The sequence below is a fragment of the Pseudophryne corroboree genome, chromosome 1 (assembly GCF_028390025.1).
Source record: "Pseudophryne corroboree isolate aPseCor3 chromosome 1, aPseCor3.hap2, whole genome shotgun sequence".
In the NCBI taxonomy this organism is placed as follows: Eukaryota; Metazoa; Chordata; class Amphibia; order Anura; family Myobatrachidae; genus Pseudophryne; species Pseudophryne corroboree.
Window position 1 is genome coordinate 372,867,817 of NC_086444.1, and position 24,178 is coordinate 372,891,994.

The 24,178-nt window shown below is 45.6% G+C and overlaps 1 protein-coding gene across 3 annotated transcripts in view; it reads right to left on the bottom strand.

Annotated features, from left to right (window-relative positions):
* Positions 1 to 24,178, bottom strand: part of SFI1 (SFI1 centrin binding protein) — a 353,554-nt gene that overhangs the window by 209,884 nt on the left and 119,492 nt on the right. For all 3 annotated transcript variants that reach the window (XM_063913069.1, XM_063913070.1, XM_063913068.1), the window contains exons 3-4: positions 23,721 to 23,792; positions 22,778 to 22,888 (exon numbers count right to left, since the gene is read on the bottom strand). In XM_063913069.1, coding sequence (XP_063769139.1) covers positions 22,778 to 22,888; positions 23,721 to 23,792 — 183 coding nt within the window. The remainder of the gene's footprint in view (positions 1 to 22,777; positions 22,889 to 23,720; positions 23,793 to 24,178) is intronic.

Genomic DNA, 24,178 nt, shown 5'->3' on the forward strand with positions numbered 1-24,178 from the left:
GGTTTAAAGGCATGGAGCTCTCCACAGGGAAAGAGGGTATATTGGGTGAGGAGGAAAGATCTTGAGAGGCTGAAGGAGGTGAGCGGCTGGGTTGGGGAGCGCTAACCTTTTCCCTAACAGAAGGGGTTTTGGATTGAGATTTCCCGTTCCTGACCATATTATCAGTTGGATATTTGTCTACAAACTTGTCCATACTATGGGACAATAACCAGATTAGCTAGAGATCCTGTACCACCTATGGATGTAAATCTTTGAGGTAACTACATAACTAAAAATATATCTAGAGTCAATTCGGTGGGAATTAAATCTCTAAAACAATATCCAACGAGACTTACACCAATATATAATTGGAAGTAGATATAGTGTATAGAGAATTATGATCTTGGAATTAACGTAAATTGAATTGAATACCAGTAACGTGGAGTATATAAGTTATCCCACGTCTCTTTTGCGGGAAGTTAAGTGATGTTTAATGGCAACGTCTAACCTCTGTGATCAGTGCTATTTAACGTGTTAGGGGAATAGCATATAGCACTTATGGCTAGAAGTTATAATAATGACTACTACCTTAGTTAACAGTAATCTAAACAATATAGATATGAAACAGTACAGCACATAAACATGTCACTCTGTGCAGAATTTTAGTCAGAGGCTTTGTCACCACTTTAACCTTTGTTATGATAAATTATTTTGAAACAAGCTCTTTGCAATCATCAATCACAGTATGCTTTCTGATATATGCCAGATTGGAAGGGTAATGCTGGCTTTTATGATTAAACACCACTAGATGGCAGTATTTGCTTTCTGTAGCACGGTTGAGTGACGTACTATTAATTTATGGCACAGGTAGCTGCAATATAGCTTGAGAAAATTTGCAATAGTATACTTATTACATACAGTGGTTTTATATTCACATTAAATCATAAGTTCCTTGGGTCAAAGCATGTTTTGTCTTGAGGTATGGAGTAAAGATAAGAATATATAGGAGAGAAGAGGGCTTATAGTAGAGAGAAAATGAAAGAGGGAGATGGGTAATTGATACCAGATTAGTCAATTCGCGGTTATTAGAGGTAGTACCGCTCCGTCCGTCACCAGCTCTGGTCTCGACAATCCCGATGGGTGATCGATGGGTAGAGGAGATCAAAAAGAAACTCTGCAGCAAAGGGTGGGATCCGTCCTCCCAGAGCCGCAGTTCCAATGCCAGGACAGGGGATCTCCGCACAGAGGTCTGAGTCTGCCGCAATCAGGGTTCGATGACCGGCCGCGGCCGCAGGCCCGTCTTCCACAAGTCCCCACCGGGGCTCTCAGCAGCAGACCTTCCTCCGATATCTGGGTAACAACAGGGGTGGGCAGCACGTCGATCAGTTTCAGTCCGTCCAATCGCCAGCCCAGCAGGCAGCCCCGCCAGCACTCCACACACCACACTAGCAGGTAAGTTCAGCGGGTAGTCGGTTAAAGCTGTGTTTTGGGGATGAATGCCCGTTGCTACCGGAGCACCGCTGCGTCTTCTTCATACAGGGGAATGTGAGGCATGTATCCGATACGTCCCTGAGGTCTCATACAGGGCTGAGTAATCCTCCGTCCCCTCTCTTCACCCGACGGCAGTGGGTCGTATATCCGCCACTAAGGTTACGGGGAGTGGGCTCTAGGGGCAGTCGTCTCCGGCAGTGTCCGCCAGACTGCGCCAGTCAGTTAGGTCCCGGTCACTGCCTACTCGGCTCCGCCACCGAACGGGGGGTAGTCTCGGGATTTCACTACTTTCCCCGATATTAAGTCAAGGTCTCTCTCTAGGCAGCTCAGAGCCACCTCCAACAATGGCTATACCTCGCCACGAGGCACGTAGAGGCGCCGTCTGTGTGGGCCGAGTTCCGGTGGAAATATTTCTCCACTGTCTCCAATATATGGCTTGCTGTGTGCAGCCAGTCTTCCCACGGCTCTCCGTGCGGATTATATTTGTCAATCAGCCGTTTTAAGGAAGGATGGTGGAAGATTTTGTACAGGAGAGACGGAGAGAGGACTAAAACGCGGCCATCTCGATGCTCCGCCCACCGGAAGTCCCCACGTGAGGTATTTCAACTCCACAGTTTTGAGTGTATCAAACCAAGGTGACTTGAGGAAACGTAACACCACGTTAAGATCCCAAGGCGCCACCGGAGGCACAAAGGGAGGCTGAATATGCAGCACACCCTTCACAAAAGTCTGTACTTCAGGAAGAGAGGCTAATTCTCTTTGAAAGAAAATGGATAAGGCCGAAATTTGGACCTTTATGGACCCTAATTTTAGGCCCAAAGTAACTCCTGTTTGAAGGAAGTGAAGCAGACGGCCCAAATGGAACTCATCCGTAGGAGCAGCTCTGGCCTCACACCAAGAAACATATTTTCGCCATATACGGTGATAATGTTTTAACGTCACGTCTTTCCTAGCCTTGATCAGGGTAGGAATGACCTCCTCCGGAATCCCTTTTTCCGCTAGGATCCGGCGTTCAACCGCCATGCCGTCAAACGCAGCCGTGGTAAGTCTTGGAACAGACAGGGCCCCTGCCGCAGCAGGTCCTGCCTTAGAGGAAGAACAATGAGGATTGTTCTGACCCTGCTCATTCTTATTATTCTCAACACTTTGGGTATGAGAGGAAGAGGAGGAAACACATAGACCGATCTGAGCACCCAAGGTCTCACCAGAGCGTCTACCGCTACCGCCTGAGGGTCCCTTGACCTGGCGCAATACCGCTTTAGCTTTTTGTTGAGACGGGATGCCATCATGTCTATTTGAGGCAGTCCCCACCGACCCGTGATCTGTGCGAAGAATTCTTGATGAAGTCCCCACTCTCCCGGATGCAGGTCGTGCCTGCTGAGGAAGTCCGCCTCCCAGTTGTCCACCCACGGGATGAACACTGCTGATAGCGCGCTTACATGGCCTTCCGCCCAGCGTAGAATCCTGGTCGCTTCTGCCATGGCCACTCTGCTCCTCGTTCCGCCTTGGCGGTTTATATGAGCCACTGCCGTGACATTGTCTGACTGAATCAGAACCGTTTTTTCCCGAAGCAATTCCTCCGCTTGACGCAGGGCGTTGTATATGGCCCTCAACTCCAGGACGTTGATGTGGAGACAAGACTCTAGATTTGACCAGAGACATTGGAAATTTCTTCCCAGTGTGACTGCTCCCCAGCCTCGGAGGCTTGCGTCCGTGGTCACCAGGACCCAGTCCTGAATGCCGAACCTGCGACCCACTAGTAGGTGAGCACTGTGCAGCCACCACAGGAGAGATACCCTGGTCCTGGGAGACAGGGTGATCCTTCGATGCATTTGTAAATGGGACCCGGACCACTTGTCCAAGAGGTCCCATTGAAAAGTCCTCGCATGGAACCTGCCGAAAGGGATGGCCTCGTATGAAGCCACCATCTTCCCCAAGACCCGCGTGCAATGATGCACCGAAACCTGTTTTGGTTTTAATAGGTTCCTGACCAGGGCTATGAACTCCTGAACCTTTTCGACCGGAAGAAAACCCTTTTTCTGGTCTGTGTCTAGAATCAGGCACAAAAAAGTTAGACGCGTTGTAGGGACTAGCTGGGACTTCGGTATATTGAGAATCCAGCCGTGTAACTGCAACGTCTTCATGGACAGAGACACGCTGTCCAGCAACTTCTCCCGAGATCTCGCCTTTATGAGGAGATCGTCCAAGTATGGGATAATTGTGACCCCCTGCCTGCGCAGGAGCACCATCATTTCCGCCATTACCTTGGTGAAAATTCTCGGGGCCGTGGACAGCCCAAATGGCAACGTCTGAAATTGGTAGTGACAGTCCTGCACTGCAAATCTCAGGAACGCCTGATGAGGGGGGAATACCGGAACATGAAGGTAAGCATCCTTTATGTCCAGGGACACCATCCAATCCCCCCCCTCCAGGCTGGCGATGACCGCCCTGAGTGATTCCATTTTGAACTTGAACCTCTTTAAGTACAGATTCAGGGATTTTAGGTTTAAAATGGGTCTGACCGAACCGTCCGGTTTCGGGACCACAAACAGGGTTGAGTAATATCCCTCTCCTTGCTGGAGATGAGGAACTGTGACAATCACCTGTTGAATATACAATTTTTGGATTGCTGCCAACACTAGCTCCCTCTCTGACGGGGAAGCCGGCAGAGCCGATTTGAAAAACCGGCGAGGAGGCAAGTCTTCGAATTCCAGCCTGTTTCCTTGAGAAACAATCTCTAATGCCCAGGGATCCACCTGCGAGTGAACCCAGACGTGGCTGAAAAACCGAAGACGAGCCCCCACTAGATCTGTCTCCCCCCGGGAAGCCCCAGCGTAATGCGGTGGACTTTGCAGACGCAGGGGAGGACTTCTGCTCTTGGGAACTAGCTGTGTGCAGCTTCTTTCTCCTGCCTTTCCCTCTGGCAACAAAGGACGATCCCCGTACCTTTTTGTTTTTATTGGAACGAAAGGACTGCATTTGATAATGAGGTGCCTTTTTTGTATGCTGCGGGGGGACATAAGGTAAGAAATTCGACTTACCAGCCGTAGCAATAGAGACAAGGTCCGAGAGGCCGTCTCCAAACAACTCCTCCCCTTTGTAAGGCAAGGACTCCATATGCCGCTTTGAATCGGCGTCTCCCGTCCACTGTCTGGTCCACAAGAGCCGCCTAGCAGAAATAGACATAGCATTTATTCTGGAGCTTAATAAACAAATGTCTCTCTGAGCATCTCTCATATACAAGGCAGCATCTCTGATATGCTCTATGGTCATTTGAATGGCATCCCTATCTAAGGTGTCAATCTCCGTAGATAAGGAATCTGCCCATGCCACAACCGCACTACAAACCCAGGCCGACGCCATAGCCGGTCTAACAATAGTACCTGAATGAGTGTAAATGTGCTTCATGGTAATTTCCTGCCTGCGATCAGCAGGATCCTTGAGGGAAGCCGTATCCTGAGAAGGCAGTGCCACCTTTTTGGACAAACGTGTCAGCGCCTTGTCTACTTTAGGCGAAGATTCCCATCGTATCCTATCCGTTTGTGGAAAAGGATACGCCATAAGAATCCTTTTGGGAACTTGTGTTCTCCTATCCGGAGATTCCCAAGCCTTTTCGCACAATTCACTCAGTTCAAATGAGGACGGAAAGGTGACTTCAGGCTTTTTCCCTTTAAACATGTGTACCCTCGTGTCAGGGACAGGGGGTTCCTCAGTAATATGCAAAACCTCTTTAATGGCAATAATCATGTACCGAATACCTTTTGCCACCCTCGGCTGTAATTTTGCATCTTCATAGGTCGACACTAGAGTCAGTATCCGTGTCGGTATCTGTGTCATCGATCTGGGATATGGTGCGCTTCTGAGACCCCGAAGGGCCTGGCGCCACAGGGACAGGCATGGACTGGCTTCATGACTGATCTCTAGCTTCAGCCTTGTCTAACCTTTTATGCAATAGATTGACATTTGCATTCAAGACATTCAGCATATCCACCCATTCCGGTGTCGGTGTTGCCGAAGGGGACATGACATTCAAGCACTCCCCCTCCACATTAAGCAAGCCTTCCTCGTCAAACATGTCGACACAGACTTCCGGTGGGCGGAGCATCGTGATGGCCGCATTTTACTGAGGTTTCTGTCTCCCTGAGATAGAATCTGCTTCCATCATACAGCAGATCTCACACAAACAAGGCAATATCTAGCAGAGATTGTGTTGGAGGCTTAGCTCTGCCTAATGAACTGACTATCGGGGAGCTCGGAGCAGTCATCCACTGGAATCCAGCCTGCTAAATCTGAGGCCTACCTGTCTCCCAGTAGCATGGTCCGGCGCCATTACTGACCCTGTTGCTTTCTTGGAGCTGGGCTTGATTTCCCTTCCTGGACCCCAACACACACTGGAAGCCTTGCCGGGACTCTTTGCCGAATATCCTGTGTATTGGATCCTGTGTATCCTGTGTATCCTGTGGACGCCTGTATTGTATATCCTGTGTATCCGGTGGACGCCGGAGAGAGCGCCGTGACCTTGCCGGGTGCGGAGCCCGCCGCTACCGTGAACGCTCTGACCGGACCCGCATTGCTGGCTGTCCCGGGTGGCGCGATTGGGAGACCCGTGAACCCCGCCCGAACGACCGAGGCTTGTCGCGGCTGACGCGCCAAGTGTAGAGGGTATCGGAGCTGCGAGGCCGGGCGTTTGCTGAGCGGCGACACTGGTCCTGCCTTACAATCATCGAGGCCGCCTGACACTCTGTCCTGCTCTGGAGGCCAAACCAACGGAGAGCCGAAGCCGCGGGGAGGGACACCGAACCCCCGAACATCTTGGGTGGACTATCGCATAACTGTGGCATTTCTGCCTACTCGGCATCTGATCTACAGCGCATTGCTGGGGGCTACGGGAGATCATCTAATCATAGAAGTGGTGTGGCCGGGACAGCGGTGACCAGTTCCATCAGAAAGTGAGGGAAAGGGGACATTGCTATTCAGCAACTGGCAGACTGCCTAATTGGAACACAATCTCAATGGGGAAATACCTACTCAGGTAGTGCTGGTATCTATGCTGAAGGAGAGGACCTTTTGAAGAAGTGTCAAGACTCTCCTTATACTAGTTTTGTATTATTTACACTGGTTTCACTCCTTCTCTACATCCTTACTAGTGTTCCTCCATACTTCTTCAGTATATCCTTTCTTTCTCTTTCTACATCTTTCCTTTTTAATTTAGTTTCCATTTTCTGAGCACTGCCATATCCCCTCGTGTATCCAGCACCAGTTAGAGTGCTTGTTTTTTTTTTTGTTTTTTTTGTTTGTTTTTTTTACTTTTTACTTATCAGTCTGTTTATTTGGCAATACGGTGCATGCCTGCCATCTAGTGGCGTTTGAGATACATCGCAGATAGCTTTACTATTGCTTGTATACCCACATACTCAGGGCAAATTTAATTTATAAAAAGCAATGCCGTAGCACAAACGGGATCACTACTACAGATTTACTCTGATGCACTTACATGTATTGTATATTGTAAGGTACTTGGTCTGTTGTGTCTCTTCCATTGTCCCACTGCAGTTCCCTGCTTCATAAATGTTTGATACCTAGCCTTGTCAACTATACTATAGAAAAGCAGCGGTACCATCTGGTGTTGCAAGACTGTAACATCCCAATCCCTACAAGAAGGTATAAGTCAGCTGCTGCATTTTTCATTTAATTTAAATTTTATACGTACCATTACTACTATAATTTATTTATTTTTTCTCTTAAATTTAATCCTCTGTGTAAATAATATTTCTTGGCGCCAATAGCACTGTTGGTCACGATTCATAGGATTGTATAAATCTTCTAGCATCCTAGAATTTGTATGGTGTGTGATACTCAATTGAACACAGTCATGTGATTCAGAGGTTTAATGATCGCTAGCCTAACTATTGTAACATGTGATTTTTATTATTTTTTCTGTCTATTTCGGGGGCAGATTCAATTTCTGGCCTAAGACAGTCGTCCATAGTATGGACAAATATCTAGATAGGTCTCAAATGTCAACCATGAAAAACAAGAATAAGGTCAAGAACACTCAACCCTTGAGCTCCACTACACGTGGCTCGGTTAGCTCTTCCCCATCCATCACACCTCCAGAAAGCCCCCCATTGGGAGGCACAAGTGGTGCCCCTAGTCTGCTGAATCCAGCACAGACATCACAAATTGAACAAAAACTAGACGCCATTCAGGCCTCTATTAACACCATCCTAACACATCTAGAAACAAACACTAAGCGCCTGGTTGAGGTGGAACAACGCACCAGTACCAATGAGGATGCCATTTCTGAACTCAAACAATTTGCTGAGGCACAGGCCCAATTTAACATCAAACTAGAATCTAAACTAGAAGATTTAGAGAATAGAACCATACGGAGTAATCTGCGATTCTTAGGCATCCCTGAATCCGTAAAGGGGACGGACCTAATGGATCTCCTTAGCACTGACATCATATCCGTACTGAATGTCCCCACTTCATCAGGCACAGTTATGATTGAAAGAGCACATCGTATAGGACCTGAGAGAGAGAACCGAGATGTAAGGCCATGGCCGGTCATAGCAAAATTTTTAAACTATAGGGATAAAGAGAATGTTCTAATGGCCTACCGCAAACGACGCACTCTCCTAGTGCGTGGTGCTCAAATCTTGATCTTTCAAGATTTTTCTAATGCGGTTACTCAGAAGCGTAGAGAATTTACACCTATCTGTAAACACCTTTTTGAAAACAACATCAAATTCGCACTTTTGTATCCTGCCAAACTCAGAGTTACCACTGATGGCAAAACACAGATGTTTGATGACCCTACTCAGGCCAGGAGTTGCCTTAAACTTGCCTCACTCGCTCCTGCAAGCGACCCGCCCCCAAATGGATGATAACCTAGATTGTTATAAGTTACTAAGGTTAGTGATGCCGTACTATTGAGTCAGTTTTGGTGTAGTTCTGTATGTCTCACCCTGCACTAATGGGTGTTACACCTGATCCAAATATAATATTGTTACTGTTGATGTTAATTTGGTTGCTCTTCCTTTTACTTTTTTCTTTCCCTCTTGTCTTACCCCCCCTTCCTAGGCCATGCGTGTCCGAGTCTCGGTCTCGACCTGGTAGGAGATCTCACATGTGCTCTGCTAGCTGGGACGGAGCAGATGTGCTGTACTTTCAAGTCAAGTTACGCGCAAGTACCATTAGAATTGGCATAGGATGACACAAACACAAACAATTAATATGCAGATTCCGCAAGTCACCTCAAATTCATTTAGACTTTTATCATGGAATGTGGCAGGCCTGAATTCGGCTATCAAAAGACGTAGAGTATTGACGCACTTAAAGCGTGCCCATCCAGATATAATATTTCTGCAGGAAACCCATTGGCTGAAAAACTCAAACCCCACTTTAAAGAGCCCTGGTTGGGAGAGTGTATTTCGGCTTCTTATTGTAGGAAAAAAAGAGGAGTTGCAATTTTATTTGCCAGGAACCTCAATTTTGAAGTAACCAAAACTATTGCTGACTCAGAAGGCAGATACCTCATGCTAAATGTACTATTACATGGCGAGCAATTTACATTACTTAACATCTATGCACCAAATTCACCTAATTTCACATTCTTTCAGACAATATCTAATTTGTTAATGCAACACGCCACACCTAACTTAATCATTGGAGGTGACATGAATTCGCTTCATGATGCTGCCCTAGACCATTCTAAATCTTCAATACATATGTCTGCTCATAACAGAGTAGGCATTTCCCTTTTATGCTCTCCACATTCTTTGTTAGATGTCTGGAGACTCCAAAATGGCTTTAGTAGAGAGTATACATACCACTCACGAGTGCATGACACCTTTACGAGGCTGGACTATATTCTACTAGAAGAATCCTTATTTACACGGGTTACCCACACTTTTATAGATAACATTATAATCTCAGATCATGCCCCGATACTATGTGATATAGAGAGGAGGAATCCTCTGCATACATCTAAACTATGGCGCTTCCCAATTTACCGGTCACAAAATGAAGATTTCCAAAAATATCTCAAAAATAATTGGCAGGCCTATGTGGATGACAATATACAACATTGGGATAATATAGTCTTATTTTGGGAAACTTCGAAAGCGGTAATGCGAGGGCATATCATATCATATGTAGCTAAGCGTAACAAATATAAAAAAGAACAATTACACTCTTTAACTGAAAGATTATGTCACTCACATCAGCAATACCTACTCTCTACTACGGAGGAAAACAAATCTATATATCTGCAGGAAAAGGGCTTACTGGAAGCCTTTCTCTTACAAGAAGCAAAACTTAAAACTGAATATATGAAAAATCACTATCATCGCTGGGGCGGCAAGTCTGGTCGACTTCTGGCCTTCATGGCAAAACAACAAAAGAAAAAATGTTATATAACTAAATTACTAGACCGGGGTTCCGGAATGGCCGTTACTTCCCACCCAGACATACTAAACTTACTAGAATCATATTATACAGACCTATATAAATCTAGTGAACCCAATAAAAAAAACGTAGATGATTTTCTGGAGACCGTTGGGTTACCTAAGCTAACGGCAGAACAGAGGGAAGGCCTTAATGATCCAATTACGGAACAGGAAATTCTTACAGCTATTGATTCTCTTAAATTAAACAAAGCACCAGGTCCAGACGGTTTAAATGCAAATTATTACAAACTGTTAAAATCAGATATAGTCCCAACACTTTCTACTCTATTCCAACAGATTTTTAATGACAAGGTTTCTTACCCATCATTCAACGAAGCCATAACAATATTATTACCTAAACCAGGAAAAGACGCCTCTCTCATGGAATCTTATAGACCTATCGCATTGTTAAACCAGGACTACAAGATTCTAGCTAGAATATTGTCCACCAAACTACAGAATCTAATGCCATCCCGCCTAATCCCACACCAATTAGGCTTCACATCGGGTCGTCACTCGGTTATGGGGATTCGCTCGGCTATAGCGGTATTGGCTTCCTCACCAGCAAACAAAGCTTCTTCGACTATAATACTGGGTTTGGCTACTGAGAAGGCCTTTGACAAAGTCTTATGGGAATACCTATTCAAGGTGCTGGATTACAGAGGCTTTGGATCTCTCTTTGTGGAAATTATTAAATATTTTTACTTAAAGCCCAGTACTAGATTGTTGATCAATGGCCTTCTCGGTAAGCCGTTTCAGATGCAGCGAGGGATGCGCCAGGGTTGCCCACTGTCACCTTTACTGTTCAACCTGGCACTGGATCCTCTAATGCGTCATTTACAACATTGGCCGACCTTTCAGGGGGCAAAAATTGGGAGATCAGGAATTAAAGTTGCAGGCTTTTGCCGACGACTTGATACTTTTTATCTCTAACCCTGAAGTGAGCTTGGACCCTTTGTTTAATAAACTCAATTATTTTGGCTCACTATCGGGGTTTCGGATCACCTTGTCTAAGTCGACGGCGATGGCTTTAGGAAATCGTCCTTATAAAACATCTAACCCCTTTGGGGGATTGAAGTGGACCTCTTCACAGATACAATACTTGGGGATATACCTAACCAAAAATCTCCATAACCTGTACTATGCAAACATAACCCCACTTATTGCAAAAATTGAAGCAGAATTAGAGGGGTGGCAGCACCTACAGCTATCGTACCTGGAAAGAGCCAATTTAATCAAACTCATCACTTTCTCAAAGTTATTATACCCGTTACAAGTCCTCCCACTCATACTCACTTTATCTGCTGAAAAAAAATTTGTAGAACTATTCAGAAACTTTATCTGGTCCTAGAAGAGGCCAAGAATTAGCCTAAAAATACTACAAAAGACTAGAGAGGAGGGTGGAATAAACTTCCCTAATATCAAATTGTATAATCAAGCAGCCACCTGTAGATATATCAAGGACTGGATTCATGGGAGAGATCAATATGCAAATCACACACTTGAAAAGCAATTTTTTTCCAATCTAGACTTGACTTGCTTTTTACACTTACCCAAACATGAGATTCCTACACGTATACTGGAAAACCCCTTGCTCATGTCAATGTGGTCAACATGGCACACAATACGTAATAAAGCTAAACTTCACACTCTATACTCTTTACATCTTCCCTTATTAGGTAACACCAGCTTCCAACATGGTTTGGCAACACAACCATTTAGATCGTGGCATGAGCGGGGAATATGTTCAGTCAGACACCTCGCAAATTTGGAAACAAAAAAAACTCTTACTTATGTACAAGCAAAATCTCGTTATGATTTTTTGCCAGTGTGCAACTTGGCCTTTCTCCAGGCACAACATTACACTAATAAAGTAATTACTTTTTTAAACGAGGAGGACTGGTGTAATCCGCTTGATGACGCCTTTCTAAATGTGAACTATTCCACGAAAGCCATAACTTACTTTTATAAAATACTAAGGTTGCCTTATCATACTGGTCAATTCCAAACGGGTATCACAAAGTGGCTAGCACACTTTCCCAATCTAAAGGAAGAGGATATTTTGAAAAGTCTATTATATTCTATCAAAACTATTTCAGCTACATCCTACAAAGACATGTTTTTTAAAGTATTCTACAGAGGATATTTATCTCCTCACCGTTGTAATTTAATTGGTATAAGTAATACATCCGTTTTCCATAAATGTGCTGGCCCTGATGCAACCTTATAGCACTGTCTGTGGGAATGTCCCATGATTCAGCGTTTCTGGTTGGCGATAAGACAATTTGCAATTGATCACCTAGTGAACTTTCTATTGTTGACCCCAGAATGGGCAATCCTCGGACTTCTGCCAAACACTCCAAAAATCTCGGTTGGTTGCAAGAAATTACTGCTGTTTGTCTCTTCGGTAGCCTGGAAATGCATATTACAGCAATGGATCTCTCCCACACCCCCATCCCTCACCATGTTTAAAGAAAAATTATTTCAAATGTTTAAACTTGAATGGACTGAAACCACACTTCATAAAGATTCCCAAATTGAGAACTTCTTTTCAGTGTGGGAGAGTTACATAGACACTTTACCTATTGAGACTAGACAGCAAATACATAAATGTTTTCGCATGACTGTCTGGTATGAGACTAGATTGTTCATACGAGACCCACCAGTCACTTTGAGTTAAGAGATGGCTCGGACGTGCATGGCTTTACCCCCCTCCCTCTCCCCCTTTTTATTTATTCTTCTTTACCCCCTCTCCCTCCTCTCCCTCTTTCTTTGCTGTTTCTAATTTCCATTTAATTGGATTTTAAATTGCAACCATCTATTGTATGCCGTTAACTCATAACAAAAATCAACAAGAGACTGTACTAGTTCAACATGATTTATTTTATTTTTTTGTTCTTTTTGTTGATCTCTGATGTCAATGATATACTTAAACAGCAAAAAAATCGCTATGTATATTGGTATTGTTATATCAAGAGACAGAAAATGTTAAGAAAATGTGTACATTGGATAATGGTATTTTTTATTATTGTCCTTTTACTTGTACGATTTGCTATAAAAACATTTTTGGAAAAAAAAAAGAAAGCAGCTCGGATGGATGCCCTATGCCCCGCTAATGCGTTCTATTAGCAAGCATTCTGTTTTCCCCACGTAGTAGACTCCGCAGGGACAACTAAGGACATATACAACGAACCTTGTGGTGCAAGTTACACAATGACGTATTTTGTATTTCTTTCCTGTGTAATGATGGCAAAAGGTATCCCCCACAAGCATATGGCTACAAGTTGTATAGCCCAGGCATTTAAAACAGCCTGGGCATTGGGGATTAAGAAATTTATTGGTGATAATGTTGGTACTTCTGCAAGATTGGAGGTTAGGCTTCACTACATAGTCACGTATATATTTTTGCTGCTTCGATACGCCGACATAATACGTGTTATGCATATTAATTTTTTGCTGGTTCTATCAATATCATGATTACTGGTATTAAACGGATTAACCCCCCCCCCCCCCCAAAAAAAAACGTCCACACACGCGTACCGACACACTTCACACACACAGGGAACCTCTTTTCTGAAGACAGTATCCCCTTCAAGGCCCTTTGGAGAGACAGAGAGAGAGTATGCCAGCACACCCCCCCAGCGCAATGACCCTGGAGACCAACACAAAATGTTTTTCCCCCAGCCGCGCTGTATAATATGTTATCCGCCAATTATGTGCCCCCCCCCACCCTCTCTTTTAAACACCCCTTCACCGTGTGTAAGCAGGGGAGAGTCCGGGGAGCTTCCTCTCAGCGGTGCTGTGGAGAGAAAATGGCGCTGGTGAGTGCTGAGGGAGAAGCCCCGCCCCCTCGGCGGCGGGCTTCTGTCCCACTCAAACTTACTAAAATATGGCGGGGGCTCTTTTATATACATGTACAGAGCCCACCTGTACATGTATATTGTCTTTTGCCATAATAGAGGTGTTATATTGCTGCCCAGCCCCCCTGCACCCTTGCAGTGACCGGAGTATGTGAAGTGTATGGGAGCACTGACGCACAGCTGCAGTGCTGTGCGTTACCTCAGTGAAGCTGAAGGCTTCTGCCGCCTGACGTCTTCTGACTTCGGTTCTTCTGGCTCTGTGAGGAGAACGGCGGCGCGGCTCTGGGGGTGGACGCCCAGTAAGAACCTGTGTTAACCCCCTCTGGAGCTAATGGCGTCCAGTAGCCGAGGAAGCAGAGCCTATCTTAGACAAGAAGGTCTGCTCCTCTCTCCTCAGTCCCTCGATACAGGGAGCCTGTTGCCAGCAGTGCTCCCTGTAAAAAAAGAAGAAAAAAATCCAAACAAAAATGCTTCTAGGCAGAGAACTCAGGAGAGCTCTCTGCAGTGCACCCATCTTGCTCTGGGCACAGTGTAAAACTGAGGTCTGGAGGAGGGGCATAGAGGGAGGAGCCAGTGCACACCCAGAGTCCAAAGCTTTCTTAAAGTGCCCTATCTCCTGCGGAGCCCGTCTATTCCCCATGGTCCTTACGGAGTCCCAGCATCCTCAAGGACGTTAGAGAAAATGGATTTTAGTGTATTTTCCTGCTTACGATCCGCAGGATCCTTTAGGGCTGCCGTGTCAGGGAACGGAAGTGCCACCTTTTTGGATAGACACGATAAAGCTTTGTCTACCGTGGGGATTGACTCCCACCTTTCCCTGTCCCTAGAGGGGAACGGATATGCCACTGGAATTCTTTTGGGAACCTGTATCTTTTTGCAGGATTTTCCCAAGCCTTTTCAAAAAGCGCGTTCAGTTCATGAGAGGGAGGAAACGTTACCTCAGGGTTCTTTCCTTTAAACATACAGACCCTAGTATCAGGAACAGCAGGGTCCTCAGTGATATGTAATACGTCTTTTATCGCCACAATGATGTACTGAATACTCTTAGCCAGCTTTGGATATAATCTGGCATCACTATAGTCGACACTGGAATCAGAGTCCGTGTTGGTATCTGTATCTACTATCTGGGTAAATGCACGTTTCTGTGACCCCGAAGGGGTCTGGGCCTGTGACAAAGCATCTTCCATGGATTTCCTCCATGTTTGGTTCTTAGACTCAGATTTATCAAATCTCTTAGTCAACTTAGTCACGTTTGCGTTTAAAACACTCAACATGACTTCCGGTTCCGGCACCGCTTGGAGTGACACGCTGCTTAGAAGCTCCGGTGCCTGCAGCCACTGACCTCTAACATATCGCCCGCTTTGGGCGTCCATTGAGCGGTCACTCACACCGGCCCGCTCCCCGTACATCCGGCCCCCCTCTATGGACCGATTTTTAGCTCCCACGATGCAGGGAAAGCCTCCACGGGCCAAATCTGAAAGCCGCGGCTCGGCTTCCAAGATGGCCGCCGCGGCTTCTCTGGAGTCCGGAGCTCGAACGGCGGTTACCTCAGCTCCTCCCTTGGCCCCTGTGCCCAGCGTCTCTCCATCCCTTGCTGGGTCCGCTGCCCTAAGCTCGTTACTGCCCTCCTCTACCCCGGGGCATTCCTTGTCCTATGAGGACATTGTTAGAGCGGTGAAAGAGACCGTCCAGCCATTATTTCAAGAACAAGCACAGCTGCATGCTGCTGCACTACAGCAAGCTGTCCTGGATATTAAAAGCCAGTATAAACAACTATCCAAGCGTGTTTTACAAGTGGAACATACTGCTGGTGAAAATTTTCAGCAAATCGCTGAACTCTCCGACATCTCCGCTAAACTGCAGAAATCAGAAAACATGGTATGGTCTAAGATTGACGATCTAGAAAATAGATCGCACAGAAACAATCTCAGGCTCATTGGGCTCCCAGAGACGATTAAGGGCCAAGCTCTTTACCACTTCCTTTGACACACACTTCCCGATCTCCTTGGAATTCAAGATATTTGCTCGGATCTCGTGGTAGAACTTGCACACAGAACAGGCCCTGGTCGCTCCGCTGCATCCAACCGACCACGAGCTGTGCTATTTCGGTGTCTTAACTACCTCCATAAAGAGGCCCTGTGGTCTGCTTCCCGCCGTATAAGAGACCAAATTATTAATCTTCCAGGACTTCTCCCCGGAGCTTACCAGGCTACGAAAGGCGTTCTCTCCCACATGCTCAAAATTAGCCCATGAGGGCCGAAAGTTTGCTCTACTCTACCCTGCACGCCTGAGGATTTTCGATGGCACGTCTTTTAAGGACTTCCACACCCCGGAGGATGCTGCCGCTTATCTTTCGGAGACCGAAGCCTCCAACCAAGTGCCGAAATAGCCGTCTTTTACAGACACTGCCCTGTAACTATCCTGCTTCATTGTTGCCTGGACTTAGTCACCCTCGACATACATTTATTTCTCATCCCCACCCCGTGGACTATAAGTTCCTCTGTTAGTCTTATTTGGACCTTCTCGCTAATCCCTCAGTGGTCTTCTGGGTGATGTATATATAATCTTAAAGTGACATAAGTTTCCTCTAAGCAATGTATACCTATATGCCTGTTTCCAGTTTTATATAGTTCTATATGCTTGGATGCCTGTTTTGCCCATCCATTTAGGGGTAGGCTGATGTCATTCTGACCGCTCACTCATATCCCTTACCCCTCTCCCCCCCTCCCCCCTTCCACTCCCTATCTCCCCCTCCCCTACACCCCCCTCCCCTTACCCTCCTCCCTCTCCCCCCCCATCCCCTATGCTGCTCATTATAGTGGTTGCTGGCTAGGAGCACTGCCCTCCTTGCTGCCCTTGGTTATTACTTTAATTATAATACCGTGAAGTTGTTACACGAATATTGTTGTGGGACCCCCCGGTGGGTCTAATATTTTCTTCTCATCTCTATGTCTCTACTATCCTTGTGTCTTCCCCCTCCCCTCCTTTCTCTTGTGTCTTTTCCCACCCTACACTGCTTATGGGTTTGTAAGATGTCTTCCTGTATGATTACTTAAAGCCCCATGTCTTCTATTAAGGTGGGCACATGGAATGTTGGGGGTATCCACTCCCCTATCAAGAGGAAGAAGATCCTGCTCTATTTAAATAGATTACATATGGATTTGCTGTTTATACAGGAGACGCACCTTCTCACCCCAGAGGCCCAAAAATTGGGTGTTTTGGGCTGGCAGGTGCTCTCAGACGCTCCCTATTCTTCTAAGGCTAGGGGTGTATTGATCCTCGCTAAAAGTAGCTTGCATATTGAAGTCATTACTTCCCTGTGCGATCCTGCTGGTAGATTCCTAATACTTTAAATTTTACTTCATAATACCAAATATGTTTTATGTTCTGTGTATGCTCCAAACTCTTATTCAAAAGTTTTTTTCAAGAGTCTCATAACAACACTGTGCCCGTTTATGCCCTGTCCAATGATTGTGGGCGGAGACTTCAATATTGTGGCCTCCGCTTATATGGATTCGAACTCCTCCGCTCGTGCACGCTCCCCTCCTACCCTAGGTGTCACCTTTTTTGCACAACAACTGCATCTGACTGATGCTTGGAGATTTCTTCATCCCACTGACAGGGAGTACTCGTGTCTCTCGGCTGCTCACGGCACACTGTCCAGAATAGACTTCTTATTGCTCTCAGATTCCCTGATTCCCCAAAATACTGAAGCACAGATGGAAACAATTTCTCTTTCTGATCACGCCCTAGTTTGGGTTTCCCTTACCACCTCATTAGACTATGGCTCCTTTAAATGCTGGCGTTTCCCCACTTCCTTCACCTCTTCCCTACAATTTCGGAACAGGTTGGAGGCATTTTGGGAGGAGTTCAGACTGGATAATGCAAGTATTGCTGAAACTGATCCCTTATTGTTCTGGCAGACCTCAAAGGCGGTTATACGCGGTAGGCTTGTAGAATATACCTCCACAAGAAAGAAACAATTTCTTTCTGAGTTTAAAACCTCCCAACGCTGCCTAACTGATGCCTACCAACACTTCAAACAGTGCCCGTCTCCTGCCTCAAAGAAGGTATATTTAGATTGCAAGTCTCAGTTTGGTGCTGTACTGGCATTAATGGGCGACCGCCATACATTTAGCAGAAATCACCGCTTTCATAGGTACGGCAATAAAACGGGCCGTCTCCTTTCAAATCTTCTGCGGGGTTCAGTGCCGTCCTCGGTGATCCAGACATTGAAACGAGACGATGGCTCGTTGGCTACCAGATCTGTGGACATGGCGCAGATCCTCTCAGAATTTTATACTGCCATTTACTCCCCCCCTCCCCTCGATCAAGCAGCTAAAACTTCTTTCTGGGACTCTGTTTCCTTGCCTCAAATATCAACATCGGTGAAGGGGGATCTTTGCTTGCCGATTACTACCCAGGAGGTGGAAGCGGCAATTAAACATCTTAAGCCCATGAAAGCACCTGGACCCGATGGTTTCTCCGGGGAATTCTACAAAATGCTCATACTTAAATTGCTGGATCCTCTGACCCTGGTATTTAATAACATTTTATCTTCCCATTCCCTCCCTCTGTACTTTAACGAAGCCCTGATACGTCCTCCTTCCCAAACCTGGAAGGGATCCCCATCTCCCCGGTTCAGACCGCCCCATCTCCTTGCTCAACGTTGACTATAAACTATTTACGAAAATTATTGCAGATAGGTTAAAGGGATTACTCCCCTCCATTATCCACCCTGACCAAACTGGTTTCATCTCAGGCCGACACTCCACTAACAATATCCGTAAAGTTCTTGCCGCGGCCACCTGGTTACATTCCAGCGGAGACCCTGACCCCCAATACATCCTCTCCCTGGACGCGGAGAAAGCGTTTGATCTTGTCAGTTGGGATCACTTATACACGACGCTGGATAAGTTTGGGTTTCCGCTGGACCTGATCAACATGATACGTAATTTGTATTCCCCCTCCTCATCTCGCATCATGTGTAATGGCTACTTGTCGGCTCCTATTCCTCTTCACCGAGGCACAAGGCAGGGCTGCCCCCTCTCCCCACTTTTATTTGCTATCGCCATAGAGCCCCTGGCTATTAAACTGCGTCATCTCCCAGAATACTCCGGAGTATTGGTTCATGACCATGAGCTCCGTGTGAGTTTGTTTGCAGATGACATGCTCCTCTTTATTTCACGACCTGAGACCTCTGTCCCGCCGATCATGCTGGCTATTTCTGAGTTTGGTGCCTTTGCGGGATATCGTGTTAATGCCTCTAAGTCTGAACTCTTCCCACTCAACTCGATTGCCTGTCAACGCCCCCCGGTGCCAGTTCTCACTCAATTTAAGAGAAACACCTTAGGCCTTAAATATTTGGGTATATATATCCCTGTGAATATCTTAGACCTATACTCAGTCAACTATACCGCTGTTTTTAACAAAGTTTCCCAATTGCTATCCACTTGGTCATCTCTTCCTGTGTCCCTACTAGGAAGAGTAGCTATTTTGAAGAGTATTGTATTCCCCAAGATCTCTTATCTACTCCAGATGATTCCTATCCAGCCCCCTACTAAAGACTTAAAAGAATGTGATAGAATGTTCTCCAAATTCCTGTGGAATCGCAAGAGGTCTCGGATTTCTTTACCTAAACTTAAACTCCCCCGCGCCCAGGGTGGCTTGGCTGTCCCAGACCTCTTGGCTTTCTTCCAGGCCGCGAACTTTAGGTATATCTCGGATTGGTTAAGGGGCACCTCCTCATATGTTAATTATGACATGGAACAGGGCCTTGTACACCCTTACGACCTAAGGGCTTTGCTACATACCCCGAAAGCTTTGCTCCCACCAATGGTACGCCCTAATATTCTTTTCTGGGACGCCTATCGTTCCTGGTGGGCCATTAACAAGGCCCTACATCGCAACCCAGAATACTCTCCTTTTATCCCACTGTGCGGAAACCCCTGCTACACTCCTCCCCTTGATAATACCAAATTCCTCACATGGAAATCTAGGGGCATAGCCCTCATTCGTGATGTGTTTGACCCGGGTGGCCATGTACTGTCATTCGCGGATTTAGCCGAGAGACACGGTGTGCCCTCATCTGATTTCTTCATGTTCCTACAAGTACGCCATTTTGTACAAACTCTCCCCATCCCTCCTGTGCACGAGCGGAGAAAGGATCCTCTGTCCGCCCTGCTGGTCACGTTACCTACCTTTTCATACAAGATATGCTGATTATACCGGGACTTGTTGCCCGGCAAGCCGGAGGTTTTATGGCCCCCCATGTTGTCAAAATGGTCGAGTGAGTGGTCCTGGGACCCATCGGTGGAGTGCTTCCTCTCCCCCCTTCCTGCTATACTGAAAGCACTGCATTCTGCCCAGCTTCAGGAAATCCACTTTAAATTTTTACATCGGGCATATATTGCCCCGGGACAACGCAAATATATGGTCTCTACAGACTCTGGTCGTTGCCCCAAATGTAAAGCACCAAATGCTCTCTTTATGCATAACTTTTGGCATTGTCCGAAAATTAAACGATTCTGGAATAAAGTAGTGTGGTATATAAAATCCACCTTCCGAATCTCTCTCCCTATGGATCCAGCGGCACTCCTCGGCCTTAATACTACAACCTGGCGTTTACATCCATCCCAGACATACTGCATTCCGTTTCTATATGTACTATTGACCCTGGGGAAAAAGTTAATTCTGAATCATTGGATATATCGAACCTCTCCCTCCCTAGGTAACCTCAAGTCTTTACTTACTAATACACTATACTTTGAACGCCAATCCACTCTCCCAGACCTTGACCGTAACGCTTTGCGCTTTTATAAGAAATGGGGACTATACATTGACTCTCTTCTACCCCCACAACGAACTCATATACTGAAATTGTTTGATTCCCTTAGTTGGGATTCTTACCGCAGACTAGGTATCCCTATTGGTGATGATCCACCTTCGGCACCGGGGTGATGCTCGCTTCCGTACCTTGATACTGGGCGATTTGATCCCCACAGTCCCTAGGAATGTGCCTTATCATGTATGATGAATATTCTTTAGGCATCTGCAACCCCCCCCCCCCTCCTCCCTCACACTTCTTATCCATGTCTTTGTTGTCTTTCTTTCTTCTTTCTTTTTCTCTATGATTGTCTAGTTGATTTTGGTTTGTTACATATGTGATAATGTGCAGTTTTTCTTTCATAATATATTATAGGCCTAAATTGCTGTTTATATTCATCACTGCTGATGCTTTGATATGGTCCTCTGCACTGCTCGCTCCTATACACAACACCAGGGGTAGTGGTGATGTTTGATACTATGCCATACCTTTGTTGCCTATTATGTAATCCATAAGTATAAGCATTTTACATGCACTTTGTACTGCATTGTTTCTCTGCCTTTTTCTCTCTTTATGTCTCTATGTGGAAAAACTAATAAACATATTTTCAAAAAACAAAAACAAAAAAACCACTCAACATATTCACCCAATCATCCGTCGGCGGTGCCGACACGGTCACTCACAGTATTTTCTGTCCCCACTCCAGCCTCCTCCTGGGAAGAGCATTTAGCCTCACACATGTCGACACACACGTACCGACACCCACAACCACACAGGGGCTATAGGAGACAGACCCACAATAAAGCCTGCAAGAGGAACACAGAGAGAGTTCTGCCAGCTCACACCCAGCTCCTATCCCGGTACTGAGGCCAGTAAAATTACTACCCAGACCTGTTAGCGCTTTATATATATACAAATCAGCACCAAATTATTTGTGCCCCCCTCTCCCCGTTTTGCACCCTGTTACTTGTACAGCAGTGTGGAGGACAGGGCCAGCGTCTCTGCAGCTTCTGAGGAGAGAAAATGGCGCTGGTCAGAGCTGAGTGGGCTAGGCCCCGCCCACTACATGGCGCGCTTCAGTCCCGCTTAAAAATATGTTTATACTGGCGGGGGTCCCTTAACTAGTGCCCGGAGCACTGTTATAAATCATGCCAGTCTGATTTGAGGTGTTCATGCTGCCCAGGGCGCCCTCCCTGCGCCCTGCAGTGCTGTGTTATGTGTGGGAGCATGGCGCGTAGCGCGGTACCTCTTCTGCCGTCACTGAAGTCTTCTGATCTTCTCATACTCACCCGGCTTCTATCTTTTGGCTTTGTGAGGGGGGGTGACCGCGCGGCTCCGGGAACAAGCAGCTAGGCGTACCGTAGTGATCGAACCCTCTGGAGCTATTGGAGTCCAGTAGCCTAAGAAGCAGAGCCCTTGAACTCTTAAGAAGTAGGTCTGCTTCTCTCCCCTCACTCCCACGATGCAGGGAGCCTGTAGCCAGCAGGTCTCCCTGAAAATAACAAACCTAATAAAGTCTTTTTCAGAGAAACTCAGGAGAGCTCCTCAGTGTTCATCCAGTCTCACTGGGCACAGAATCTAACTGGAGTCTGGAGGAGGGGCATAGAGGGAGGAGCCAGTTCACACCCATTCAAAGTCTTATAGAGTGCCCATGTCTCCTGCGGATCCCGTCTATACCCCACGGTTCTTGAAGCATCCCCAGCATCCTCTAGGACGTATGAGAAATTAAACAATAGCTTTAAACAAGGATAACGAGAACAAAAACAAGATCATGTATGGAAGTGTATGGAAGGAATCCCCCAATCAGTTTGTTATTTCATGGGGATGTTCCCAAGCTGTCCCTACAGGAGTGCATGCTCAGAAGTTGCAGTGGCCAGCTACTTCCATTCAAGACTAGCATTTTTGGACACAAACATGTTGACTCTGTTAATGTTGTGAAAGCATGTTAAGAGGACCAGGTAGCCAGTCGCCTAAAGTCAGGTGCCACACCCCTGGAAGCAGTGCCCTATCTATGAGAACGTGCCATTTGGTAAAATAATTTTTATACGTAGGATTCCTGTAATTAAATAGGGGGGGAGGGGTTTGTAAACCTATAAACAAACAATATACTGTATTTAATGACACAGCAGAATTAGTACTGCATGCCAATGCGGCTCAGGCCGGCTTACCTGTAATGGCAGTCAGCTCGGATACCGAGCCTCCACTCTTTACATGATATCCACCATTCCTCCTTCCACTGGGATAAACAGGAACGCAGTAAATGATGGGAATAATGATGTCTAAGGAAACAGCAAATACATAATTAACATGTGTGGCCTATATTTTGACAATGTTCCAGAAAAATCAATATCACTATTGAAATTTTAATCGACTTGCATACGTGATTACTTGCAAAACAGTGTGGACAGCTATTGTATAAAGCCTGATTAGGGTCAAATGGGGCCCTGCCCAAGACACTAGCATAGAGTCCCTTCCTTTCTCCATCTGTAAACAAAACATACACCTAAAACTGCGTGAGTCTTCAGTACCTTAGATACCCTCTTCTATTGTGAATATACAGTACTCAACTTTGACAAGAACTCAGAAACAGATATCAGGGAAATGTTCAAACCCGAAACAAATGAAAAGAATCTTGAAATATTCAAGTAAAAGTTTCCATACCACGACAAATTGTGAGTCTTTGTATTTACACTTTTTATACAGGTAAATACCTATCATCAGTCATTTCAAGCCTTGGGCTCCATGACATATTCAATACTAAATTCTGATCCACAGTACTACCAGTATGGCGCTTGCACATTATCCCATTGCCCATGTGAGTTCTCTCTGAGTTCTCTTTATTATTTCCACTTTACAAACATACTGTATACAGATACATTAACTGACTTAACTTCAAATAAACTGCCTCATTATGTGTTGTGTCTCTCTGGTAGGTAAATCAGATTGTAAGTTCTACTGATTCAGAACAGAATGTGCAGCACAATGTAACAGGTTCAAATAATATAAAGGATTTTAATCACTTGAAATATGCTTAACAGAGCTAAAGTATATACATTAATAATTGCCGAATATACTTAGGAAAAAACATTATAACATTAAATGTGTTTTCACCTTGCAGTAGACAGAAGAACTCTTCCAAAAGTTTTCCTTATCCAAAGATACAGGAACTTTCTGGCCAGATGTCTGCAGGTATATAATGAAATGGTTAGATTTCAAGGCAGAATTGATAGGTGCCCTTTTATTATTGTTGCTTAAATACTAAGCAAATGATTAATGACACACTCCTGCTTCTTAGAAGTATAATTGTAAACATTTAAAATTAATTTCTAGGGACGGGATCCGGTCTCTAGGTCGACAGTAACTAGGTCGACCACTATTGGGTGACAGTAACTAGGTTGACATGTTCTAGGTTGACAGGTCAAAAGGTCGACATGAGTTTTTCAATGTTTAAAATTTTTTGACCTATTTCATACTTAACGATCCACGCAGACTACGATCAGGAATAGGAATCGTAACCTGTGCTGAGCGTAGCGAGGCACAGTGCCCAAAGCATGGCGAGCGAAGAAAAC